The following is a 13343-nucleotide window of genomic DNA, read 5'->3' on the forward strand; positions in this document are numbered from 1 at the left end:
TGGCATCTACTGTGTGCTAGCCATGGATCTGTGATCCTTACCTATAGTAACTTATTTACTTCTCACAACTGTATGAAGTAAATATTATTAATATTATCCCCATTATTGATGAGGAACCCAGGCTGAGTGGGTAACTCTTCAGGCTAATCAGCTAATAGAGGGTGGGCTTCAGTCTGCATTCTTAACCACTTTATTATAATGAGAATCATAAGATATCTTACCTGTATGCTTTGTATACCTTCTGATTCTTTTTTTTAACTTATGGAATCCAGGTGGATTTTGATTACTTGTGTTTTCTTACATTCTACTTTATAGAGGGTCGACTAGAGGTGTTCCAAGGGGAGAAATGGCTATCATCCATTCCTATGTGGACGACGTTTGGGGAACTAGCCATTTTATACAACTGTACAAGAACTGCCTCTGTGAAAGGTAACAGGAGATGAAATGCTGTATTTTTAAAATTGTTACATAACGTTAAAGATAACCTAAGACACTCTTGCATCCTGAGTCTTTTTGTCTGCCATTGTGCCCCATATGCTCTTATTAATAGAAAGGCTATGCTTATAAAAGGATTTATATTGAAGCCCTTGTCTAAATGATTCAAGCTTAAAAAGAACTTTCCGCCAGATACCTGTATATAAAATATGAATACGGCTTTAAACAGAATTGATTCCAGTATTTGCTGTCGTTGCCACTTCAATTTTTTATTATGTAGGCATTTGCCTTTGGCTCATCCAGCATGTTTGCTTTCTATTCTCCATGAGGTTCTGACCATATTACAAACCAGAAAATTTAATTAAACCAATAAAAGTGTATAAATATCAAAAAGGATATGAATTAATTAATGAGAGTTTTCATGAGTGACTTTTGGGATTAGTTCAGTTGCTTCTCCTTAGGGTTCTTGTTTTTATCGACTTTATTCATGGAAATATCGGGTTTTCTTCTGAATTACTCAGATGTGGTGTTTCTCAGAGTTTGGGATGAGGTTATATGTGTGTCAGCATTGTTGCAGTATTTGATAAAAATGCAGATTCTGAGGCTCCACTCCAAATAATCTCTGACAATGGGGCCCAGGGATCTCTATTTTTAACAAGAATGTCAAAATAATTCTAATTCACTCTGAAGTTTAGTAAACCAGAGATTTTGATTTTGATCTCTTCTGTAGGCTCTCATCGCTCCTTTAAAAAATATCTTACTACCATAATTTCATACAGATTTTTTAGAGCTGCTACTTCTGTTCTTCTTCCTTTTTAGATTTTATTCTTGATTTTAATGTCTTTCCTATGAAAAGGTTGTCCCAAAAACTGTCTTGCATAATCTCTTTGAAAATGATTTTATATATTTTATGTAAAAGTAACCATAGAGATTCTTAAAATATATTGGCTCCCGTTAGCAACAGTGTCTAAACAACATAAAAAGACATAAAAACAGACTCACACGCAGAGATCTTTAACTTTCAATTATCTGCTTGTGAATTCTTCACTCTCTGGATTAGCTACAGGCTGGCTGGCTTTCTTTTGTATCACAGCACAAATCTAAAATACCTCCTGATTATGTAGTGTGTAATTAGGGATTGCAAACTAATTTTAATATCATCCTAAGCAAAACATAATTAGAATGGAAATCTTTTGCTGCTCACTTTTCAAATCATCATTTATTTCAAAGCCAAAACTGATTTTGTAAAATTACCTACTCTTTACATCACTACTTCCTTCCATTTGCACGCTTAAATAATGCATTGTCCAAGAAATATCATTTTATGAGAGTACATGAAAAATTTATTGATTAACATGTTGGAATGTTTTCTTAATCTAAGAGCTAAATGATATTTTATTATTTTCTTGATTTTTCTAAAGCTATTACCAATGTTAAAACATGGGCACTAGATCGAGAGGTGTTCCAGAATATAATGAGAAGGACAGCTCAAGCTAGAGATGAACAGTACAGAAACTTCCTCAGAAGGTAAGAATAACACATTGGTGGCAGAAAGAGCAGAAAGTGGTGTAGCCATATTGTGGATATGTTGGTTTTATCAGAGTAATTATTTTACTACAGTCTTTCTTACTTAAACATTTTCCATATGATTAAGCCAAAGGAACAAAAGTATTCTCTTGCAGTAAATGCCACTATATATATGAAGAATTATGTTTCATTCCCATTAGCCTTGTTCACTGATTTATTTCTTTTGCTAATTTTGCCCTTGTGTTGATGGAGTCATTACACATAGTATAGAATAATGTGCATAACATCCTAAAATAGTCACTTGGGTGGCTCAGTTGACTTTGAAAGATGTCCTATAATTTGGAAGTAGATAACAAAAGATAATAATGCTTTGCTTAGAATAATATTAAAATAAATTATTTTACTATCCTTACTTGCTTTACCTGAGACTTTTTTCTCATTGGCATAGCCACACCATCTTCCAAATTACTATTATTTGCAGCAAATTAGCTTGCCAAAAATGTTATTATGCTTGCTATCATGACATGGATCCTTGGAACATACACATTTTGTCAACTGTTCTGAACCCCCAACAACTTGGACGCATCAAATTACAGAGAAACAAGTACCTATGTAACTGAAAAGGTCAGCTACACATTAAAAACATTTTTTTTGGAAAGTATAAGTTCCTTATTTAAACTATTTCTGTGTCTTTTGTGGGAGATTTGACAGTCTCTGAAACTGCAATACATACTGTAATGAAATGTAACCTTTGATAAGTGGTAATAACAATAAAATATCCTGTGGTTTCCAAAAATAAATTCTAAGTTCTTTTTAAGTATAGTGACTTTATCTTGCATAACTAGCCGCAAAGTCAATGATTTTAGGGCTGTGCCGTGCCTAGCATATAGTGAGGACTCAGTGAATATTGAATGAAGGCATTGTTAATCAGTAGAACGTTGCAGGCATTGAGGTTTTTCATATGGACTCTTGCTGATTTACTTTCCCGGAAACAATAATGACTCCTGGAAGAGAGCTGCAGTAATGACAAGAAGGTGCCTTAACCTATATGACAATCAGTGCCTTAGCCATCATGTTGTGGGGTCTACCTGAGTATAGGTAATCTCAAAATCCAGCAACTGAGCTATGCAGGTCAGTATTTAAAGCTAATAAACTGCACTTATGCAAGGGCCAAAAAAGGATGCATAAATAAACCGGTGCCCATGGGTTGCATCATGTCTGAGATAAAACCTGAGCCACTAGGTTTTCCCTTGGAGTCTAGTGTGTTCTGCCTTAGTGGAGGGAGCTCAGAGAATTTACTAGTACAGGTTCCTTCCCTCCTTTTCTTCTTTTTGTTATTCATGCATTCGTTCAATGAATACTTATTGCCAGGCGTAAACATTGTGGAGTCAGTGATGAACAAGATAAACCTGATCTCTGCCTTCATAGAGGGGAGACAGAAAAAAGATTTTTTCTCATATCAATTTCCTCACCAATCCCCAAAGGTGATAGGCTTACAGGAGAGAATTTTCACTAACGCTACAGCACCCAGTTTGGACCCGAAGTAGAACTTTCATGAAGGGCATGTGTTAGTCAATTAAACCAAAGGAATAACAAGTATTCCCTTTTCTTCTATGTGCCACTATACAGAAAAAAGTTCTGGTTAACCCTTTTACGTTTTCATCCATAAGGAGACATATTAGAGAAATACATTTCTCTTTGTTTCATAATATACAGTAAGCTCTTTTCCATTTACATCTTTTTATCATGAAGTATCTGACATGTATCAAATGATACATAGTACATATGTAAGTTATAATAACATAATAACAAAGTGAGCCCCATCAAGCTACGGCCCAGCCTAAGTAGAAAGTTAGCAATGTTGTTGCCATTCTCATTTGCTCCCCTATGTCATTTTCTAGCCTTCCTTGGGGTACCTCCTCTCCTTGGAGTAGTCTGTATTGTGAAGTTTGGTAATCGTAACCTTGCTATTCTTTATTATTTTGCCTGTAGCTTGGTTTAGCCTATTTTTGAACTTTACAAAATTGGTGTTATTTTTGCAAGTCCGTTTTTTCACTCAATACATTTTTTAAGGTTCATCTACTTGGTTAGTGCAGTCATTTCTCCTGTTGTAGAGTTCTGTTATCTGACTCGACCACAGTTCATTTATCTGCTCTCCCATTGGGCATGTTCCAGTGTTTTGCAATTACAAATGATTCAGATGCAGACATTCTTAGACCCAGCTCCTGGCTACATGCCTCCTGGTGCATGTGTTCAAGAATGAGTCTAGAGCTCTCTTTTCAAAACTCAAATCCAATCATGTATTTATGGAAGAGCATCATTTTTTCCTTAGGGGTGTCAAATTTTAGATGGTAAGAAAGAAGTATCTATCTTATAGAAATTATTTCAACAGTCCTGAGTGAAAATGGGTAAAGTAGAAATTTCTCTAAAAGAACAATTTAATCATATTGATGGGTTAATCATACTGAGTGGAATTTTTTGATTTTTTTCAAACAATTTCAGTATTCTATCATTCTCTGTATATTATTATTATCTGTAAAAATGTTCCTATTACATGCCTCTGGCTACCATTAATTTTAAAAGACAGTACAATATGACTAATAATCAAGATCATTTCCATGCTAATTCCTACATTCCCTCCTGGATTCAGTCTTTACTTAATTACAAGGATTTAGATGAAAATCTGATTCTCCTCTGGAAGCAGAGGTCCTCATCCATGCTAATAAAAGAGATATTGAGATGTGGAACACATTTCTGGATGTTATTCACTTCGAAAGCCAACAACAAATGTAATTTTTTTTTCTCCAAAGAAACAAAATTTGATTTTTTTCCTTTCATGGGGTCTTACTATTTGTATTTATTTACCTGTGATAAATGTCTGCTGTTATATGTGATTATATAATTTCATTGTATCTGAAATTCAGTTATTTATGTGTGATATATTTGGAGGTTTACTTTGGAAAAATTAAAGTGCATTATATTTTTTAAATGCATGCATGAATCTATGTAGAGGTGTATATTTATAGTTTAATTCAGGATGATAATTAAATAAAGGTTTCTTTTTAATTTTGCAGCGTATCCTTGCTGAAGAATTTACCTGAAGATAAATTAACCAAGATCATTGACTGCTTGGAAGTGGTAAGAAATTATAAAGTAAAAACTATATTTCATTAAAAGATTATATAATCTAGTCATTATTAACACTGTAAATGATTAAAAAGGAAAAGATGGTGATCACCAGTCCACAGAGACCGAGAGCCTTTTTCTATTGTGAAAACTCACACTGAATTAAGGGGCTGGGGTGGGGTTCGGGCACTCTTCTGAAATATATGAAAGAAAATTGGATTTGCATGTGTAAAGTGACATTTGATTTACATATTTTAATCTTTTTAGTATATTTTATAAAACTAATCTGCCTCACTCAAGAGGCATTTGATTTTCTGCAATTAACATCACAATCCCTTACAGAGTTTTCGTAGTATGAAGGAGTCAGTGATGCATAATTAGGTCATGGAGTAGAGAAAGGGTATATTGGGACTTTCGTGAACAGGCTTCTGAATCAAGCTATGAAACACTCCATACTTGAAAATTCTAGGCTATGGAAAGACATTAAAAAAAACAAACAAACAAAAAAAACCCCTGTACTTAAGAAGCACTTTACCTATTTTAACATCTAGAGGAAAATGGCGTATTGGAACGTGTTCAAAAATTCATATTAGGCATCATGCATATGGTTGGTTCTTGTCCAAGACTAGTCAAGTCTTTTTGTGAATAATGCTTTTATGACATGTACCTTGGATTCCAATAATATGCATTATATGAAAACCTCTTCAGAGATTAATATTCAAAGTAAATAACCTCTGTCTAACTTTTTTTTGGTGTGTGTGGGTCAATTTCATTGAAACCAAATTGCTTTTCGGGAACTTAAAGGAGGTAAGGAATAGTAAAGGAGTCAGATGTAGACTTTAAGATTTTGTAAAGCTATTCTCAGTGGGAGACAAAAAATACCCTGCAAGACTGATTGTTGACAGATTCATGCCTCTGTCAATCTCAATATACAATGTAAACTAATACCTGTTGAGAAGGGAGCACCAACCATTTTATCCTTAAGTGTAAGTGACACCAGTAAAGTTTCCATTTACAATTCATGGAACCCATCCAGCAGTTTATCAAGGACAGGCCATGATGACACAGTGCCTGGCCTTGTGTCTCCAGAGCGTTCAGATATGAAGTCATTTTCAAGAGGACTGCTTGCCCTGCATCTCTTGGGATTTTCTCAGTGTAACATAACCCAATCACAGATGTTACAAATTAATAATTCATCCTAATTTCTGAGTGTTTTTTTTAAAGCTGGAGAGGCCCTATATTTTTTTGTTAACCGAGGAAATCTGTTTTTAATATAACACTAATAGAGTAGACTCACCAGAGGGGAATTCCATGCTGACAGAAAATATTAGAATTTAGTATCATTAAAAATAAATGGTAAATTAGACATATTTATAGTACCCACAGGCAATAGCTACAGAATATATAGATGGGGGCTCCAACCTAGTATTAATTAACACACAATTCGAATTTGAAAGTCTCATCTTTTAAAACACCCTAGAAGACTTTATTATATATTAGCATTTGCAGACAGCAGCGTGGTTTATAAAGGGCTCTTTATTCATACCTGGCAAACAAATGTGTCTCTGTAATGTGTGAAAATTCACAAATTCGAAAGTGATTAACAAGGGAGTAATGGGATCTATTTAGCGCCTAAGAAAAGCACATAATTTACCAGCATAGCTTGGACTAATGACCCATCAACCGGGTCCTGACCACAGCCAATCACTAATGCATTGGAGTTATGACAGAGCACCTGCTGAGCTCCAGGGCCAGCTGTCCCACAAACTGGCTCCATCATCTTTGAGAAAAACAGGCTGAATCTGGCATGCTATTTAGGAGTTGATTTTGGGTGGTTTTAAGTTTTTGTGCAGGGGGCGGGGAGGGAGTATCAGAATTTCCCATCACCAAGCAGGTGGTCTGATGTGTTTGTTAAGACTTGTTTGTTGAAGTCCTAGACCACATGGCCCGAATGTGCAGTGTTCCAACAGCATTTCTTGCTTTAGCATAAATCACCCAAAGTGTTCAGTTCTGGAGGCAGACATTGCCTTTAAACCTCTTCTCGTGGTCTAATGGGAAAAAGAGGGTGGGAAAAGTAGCAACATATTCACTGGTGCACTTTAAGAGTTAACTAGCGAACACCCTAAAGCATAACACAGATTCCAAATGCAGTGTGACTATTAATGATAATGAAAATGACAATGTGACTTCTGTACCTGGCAGTTGTGTAGTACGGAAGACAAGAGTGGGAAGAGTTTCTGTTTCCACTCTCAGTGAGAGATCCGGGAAGCCTGGGATTTGACTGTGTGGTGGATAAAAAAGTTACCGAACTCTTTGTTACAAAGATTTGGTATTTGACCCAGTGATCCTCTGCACTGCCACTCTGACATGGCATCTTTCATTAAACTGGAGCTCTAGTGGGAGTGGGGCTGGGGTGGGGAATGTGAAATGTCCTTGTCCTTAATCAGATCACCAGTGATGCTGCTTAAAAGGCAGATTCCCAGGTACTACCTCACACTTACTGAATCAGAAACTCTGAGGTAGGGACCCAGAAATCCACATTTTAACATTTTAACAATACGATTCTTAAAGTTTAAAGTTATGAATTGAATACATGTATTTAGGGTTTGCCATAGTCTGCCTCTTTAGTCACAAGTTTTCCATTTTTCATCATTTTTTGAAAGTCTAGTCTTCCTTTCTTATAGTTCCTGCTAACACTTGCAGAAGCCAGAGGGTTTTTCTCATTTTAATGGTTACATCTAGAACCATAAAAAAGTTGAGATAATTGTGGATTTTGCCAGTTTATGGACCTGTTCATTAAAGGGGGGGCAGCTAGGTGTCCTAGAAAGTTATCTAGTCCAAAGTGTGGAGATTAGGGTTTATGGTCAAGCCTCTGTCCCTCGCAGCTGTCAGTTAATTGTGGGGGGCATCATCTCGTCTATAAAATAAGAGGGTGCTGGCTCACATCTCTATGGGCTGTCTCAGTGTTTCAGTTACAAAATTCTATACAGTTGGCTCACCCAAATGGAGGAATTTCTGTTGATTTTCATTATTTAGGCTCCGGTTCTTTAGAAATAATCAATCAGATACTAAATTATGCTGGAATGGTTGATAGGGTCCACCTGATCCAGGTGTGTTTGCTTTAAAATTTCTAAGGTGTTTTAACTACTGTACTTGGACAAACAAAAATGGCTGGTAACAAACCCCAATAAATGTATACAGTTTTTTAAACAATCAACTTAGGGACATGGTCACATGATGCAGGGTTTGTGTGTGTGTGTGTGTGTGTGTGTGTGTGTGTGTGTGATCATACATCTGACTGTGTTTCATCAATTCTTCTTTGTGATGAAGATTTCTAGCCGCACACTAAAGAAACTAAGGAAATCATAGGCTTGCTTCTTTGTCTTTGTCCTCCGTCACCTTAGACTTTAATTCTGGTTTCATATATTCTATTTACAGGCACTCAGGCTCTATCTGTCATTTTGCTAGCTATCACAGAATGAGCATTTTCTTTACATGAAAAACTCTTTCCATCTTTAGCAGTTGCTGATGTATGGTTTTCTTCTTCTTCTTTTTTTTCCAGTGTATGGTTTACTTTTAACCTCTGTCTCTCAGTCTGCCCTGGAATTGATTTCCTAACTTTCCTTTTTGCCATATACTAAGTACCTACTCTCAGTGTTTCTAGATATCTTCTTTTTCAGACTGTGGGACACAACTCATTAGTAGGTCATGAAATCAATTTAGAGGAACACTTTAAAAAAATATCAGAGTAGTAAGCATAAGTATTGTTCAGATATGTTTCAGTTTTATACAAATGTGTGCACGCTCACATGTGTGTATGTGGGTGTATATGTAAAATATATTTCTTACTGTAGGTCAGGGTAAAATCTGCTTGAAAACCATCGCTTCACAGGGTAGGGTCTATGGCTTCTTGGTCCTCTAAGGGACCCCTTTGCAATGTAACCACAGGACAGTAAACCACACTGTTTGCAGTTCTCTTTTTGGTCTTGGTGACCACCCTGGCTAGACTGGCTGCACTCCCCAGTTGACAAACACTGGCTAGTCTGGCATCGTAGCCAGTACTTACCACTATATATTTTTGGTCTGATCTACATCCACAGCCTTTTCTGATCTATGAAGTTACCGTCAACACACTGGGAGGTATTATTTATCTTCCTCCCATGGTTTTGGGTGACAAAGACTCATCCTTGGGAAAAATACCACTAGGAAGCTTGACCCTTAAGAAACAACAAAGCTCTTTCTCAGTGTTCCCTTTCCAGCTTCTGCCTTTTGGCTCATCCGACCGACAGAAATTAAAGCTGCACATCTGCACAGACCAGAGACTGTATAATAACTGAAGAACAGCCTATAAGCAGTTCAAGAATTCTCCAGATTCCTTCTGCTTCGTATGGGTAATGGGGACTGAGATTGAGATAGGAACAGGAGAGCCTGAGGGGCAGACCGCCTGAAACAGGAACATCTACCGTGACCCTAGCAGTTCTAGTAAAGAGAATTGAACATTAACTGTATCATGAAGACCCCTGGACTGCGGTGTCACGGTCACTCACTTAACCTTTGCGGGTCACAGTCATCTCAACGGTAAAATCGCACTTGAATCGAGTGATGGTTTGTGATAGAGCGATAATGAGAAAAAATAGAGAGTTGGAGTAAGCAGCTTGTGATGTAAAAACTCAAAATATTCTTTTCCAAGTAGAACAGAAGCATTTTTTTTTTGCTCACATAACAGTCCAGGGAGGGTGGTCCTAGGTGGCTACTCAGAATCCTTCAGGAACCCAAGCTGATGGCTACTCTGCCATCTTCCACATGGCCCCTCTCCCAAGATTTCTCTGGGACATGCCGTTACAGGGGCACAAGTATGAAGGCACGTGTCTGGAATGGTTCATGGGCCTGGCATGGAAGTGGCATACATGGCTTCTGCTCAGACTCTTTTAGCTAGAAGTTAACCACGTGGCCACAGCTAACAGCAGGGAGGCTGGGGAATGCAGTTTACCTGTGGAAGACGTTGACCAGCTCACAGACTCTTCCACAGGAATTAGCAGTCAGCAGGTGACTATCTCACCCAGTCCTCACACATCGTTCGGTGTGGTAGGTCATACCATCTTAATTTTACAGAATAGGAAACCGAGGTCCAGAAGATTTAAGTAACGTCTAAGCAAACCGTTCTCATCCTCCCCCTTAACATGGCAGTCATTAATTGAGTATTTACTACATTTCATGTGCTTTTAATGCATCAAAAATTAACTGCCTTTAATTGCCTTATGGTGATAGGCAAAAATGGACCCCCTCCAACGTATCCACATCCTAAATCCTGGAATGCATAAATGCGTTATGTTACGTGGCAAAAGGAACTTTGCAGATGTAACTAAGGTTTGGGGCCTTAAAATAAGGGAGATTATCTTGGACTATCTAGGTGGGTCAAGTGTTACTACACGGGCCCTTAAAAGCAGAGAATTTTCTCTGGCTGGAATCAGAGAGATGCAGCAGAAGTGGAAGTCAGAGAGATTGCAAGTGTATGAAGAATCCCATGTGCCCTTACTGGTTCTGAAATATCGGGGGCTCCGTGCAAGGACAGGAGAGAAGTCTCTGGGAGCTAAGGGGGCAGCCCCCAGCTCACAGCCATCAGGGAAATGGGACCTTATCCTACAACCGCAAGGAGCTGAATTCTGCCAACAACCTGATTACACTTGAAAGCGGTTTTTTCCCCAGAGCCTCCAGAAAGGAACACAGCCCTACTGACACCTTGACTTCAGCCTTGAGAGACCCTGAACAGAGAAATTCAGGTGAACCACGCTGTGCCTGGACTCTCTGACCCACAGAAACTCAGATAATAAATGAGGGTACTTTCAAGCCACTAAGTGTGTGTGGTTATTTGTTACAGCAGCAATAGAAAACTAATGTGCTTATCTTCTCTCAATCTTTGAGTGTAAATGTCCTTATTTGAATTTTCTGGATTGATGAAAGTGAAATTCAAAGCAGAACTGAGATTTGAATCTAGATTTCTATGGCTTCAAAGTGCTTTTTCCCCTGAGATAGTTTGCTTCCTTCCATGAGATGTTGAATGCCTTGTAAAATGTACATAGTGCTATGTAAATAAAAGGTAAGTTTATTAGTATTAGGAGTAATGTTTATTCCATAAATGTAAATATGTTTTAAGAGTAAATGACCAAAAAAGATACTGAACTACAGCAGACACAAAAGTAGTTTTGTTTGGATTTTATTTTCAAGTCTAAAATAAAAATAAGAGAGAGCTATTGTGTTGTTCTTTATGCCTTTTACGAAAATTAAACAAGCCCATTTTTGTTTGTATAAATAATTAAGAGATCCATTTTAGTTCTATGACTTTGTGGCAATATCAAATTAAAGCAAAGTAGGGATGGAAAGTTTAATCCATCTTTTATTTTCTAAGAGACTGAATTGCTTTTTTGGTCTGGCAGATGAATGAATTACTTCTCCCTGCCAAGAATTCTCTGATTACACACACCTACTATATGAGGGAAATGAAGAAATAAGTGACAGTTTAGGATTTCATGAGGTTAAACTTTGTTGAAAAACAGAATTTACATGTAAAAATTCTAATGTCAACCTTTCATGATGATAAATCTTTGGAAAGAATCCATACGAAAGAGCTCCTTACTGTGTATGTAGAATTTTCCCAACCATTGCTCTGAAAGAAATTAGGAATTGAGGCTGATATTCCTCATATCCATTGAGGATATTTTCAATTTATTAGATAATGTTTGTCCTTTTTCTAAACTCTAGCGCCAGTTTCAGACTGTTGCAGGTCACTGAACAGTTAATATTTAGATTATTTGGGTGAAGTCCACCTGTGGATTGGTGATAATTACCTTGCTCTCGTTTCCCTTTGTGTCTTCAGTGTCCATGCTTGAAATTCATTATTCCAGGTGAATTATTTTTTGCCATGAAAGATAAACATAAATGCAGATAAACAAGCAAAGTCTCCTTTTTCATGGTTTAAGACTACAATGTTTAAGAAGATTACAATTACAATAAGCAAAAAATGACAGAAACAGGTGTGGAATGCTCATTTCTAAGACACCAAGAGTTCTATTTCATTTGTGTCATCCGAACACCTCCGCTGCATCTAACTTTTTCTTTTTCTCTCATCCCCATAGGAATACTATGACAAAGGAGATTACATCATTAGAGAGGGCGAGGAAGGAAGCACCTTTTTCATTTTAGCAAAAGGAAAGGTAACTATTAGTTAAAGCTTACTTAAAGTAAATCAAAGAATCGTATCAAATCTGTTGGCCATAAACGCAGCAGTGTTCTGAATTGCAGCCTAAGTCCTCTGTCTGCAGTGAGCAGTTAAAGGACCTTCTCAGAAGGGTCCTGGGGAAGCGGCGGGGGGCGGTCTGAGCACTGGCTTTGGGCCCACTGGAGACTTGTCACGGGTTCCAGCTGATTTAGTAATTTCTTAGTGACCTTAGTCAGGTCACTTGGCTTTCTTTGGATGTCATTTCATTGTGTATAAAATGACTGGATTATTTCTAATAATCCAATGAGTGTGTGATTCTCAGCCCAAGGGTCTAAGATCAAGGGCTGGAACATTTCCCCATCCCACTGATAGGGCAAACAACAGGTGGAAGAGAATGAACGAGACAATTGAGGACAGAATGATCAGGCATCAAGCTGTAGAACAATATGGCTCAGAACTTCAATTTGTACACAATTGCTCAAGTTGATTTAGATGCTGATGAAAATTTTACGCTAATATAGACAACAGATCTTTTTTTTTAACCTAGATGTTGAGTGGATAACATGTTGCCGGTTATTCCCAGCTTGACACTTTACAGTGTTCCTCAGAGACAAAAAGCATTTGTGGAATACTGATGGAAAGGATAAAATCTTGAGCACCTGTGTCTATAAACTGTCAGATTTTTACAAATGCTCTTTCTTCCATGGAAGAGTTTATCATCAGAGAATCAGACACTGCCCTTTGTAAACTGGTTTGTGGTTGAACTTTGAACTGGGCCCCCAGTGATGGAAAAAATTTTTTTAACATAATAGTTTCAGAAACTCTTCAGCACTCAAACCACTTTTTATCATTTCTCCTCAACCTGGACCTCATGCTTTGAAAGAATTCTGGTTAATAAACAAATTGCATTTATCATTTAAAAAATTTTAAATTTATTGTGATTTCCATAAGTGCTAACCAGAATTTCTAATCAGAATGATGCAGTCCTTCTTACCATGTTGAACTGGAATAATTCTAGCCACAAAAAGGAATATTGAAG

The 13343-nt window shown here is 37.3% G+C and overlaps 1 protein-coding gene across 1 annotated transcript in view; it reads left to right on the forward strand.

The window, feature by feature from the left end:
* The window catches only part of PRKG2 (protein kinase cGMP-dependent 2), a 94263-nt gene that overhangs the window by 35959 nt on the left and 44961 nt on the right, over nucleotides 1–13343 (forward strand). The window contains exons 4-7 of the mRNA XM_059924004.1: nucleotides 316–429; nucleotides 1857–1962; nucleotides 5037–5100; nucleotides 12222–12299. Of these exons, the coding sequence (XP_059779987.1) occupies nucleotides 316–429; nucleotides 1857–1962; nucleotides 5037–5100; nucleotides 12222–12299 (362 nt within the window). The remainder of the gene's footprint in view (nucleotides 1–315; nucleotides 430–1856; nucleotides 1963–5036; nucleotides 5101–12221; nucleotides 12300–13343) is intronic.

The sequence above is a fragment of the Balaenoptera ricei genome, chromosome 5 (genome assembly GCF_028023285.1).
Source record: "Balaenoptera ricei isolate mBalRic1 chromosome 5, mBalRic1.hap2, whole genome shotgun sequence".
NCBI classification, from domain to species: Eukaryota; Metazoa; Chordata; class Mammalia; order Artiodactyla; family Balaenopteridae; genus Balaenoptera; species Balaenoptera ricei.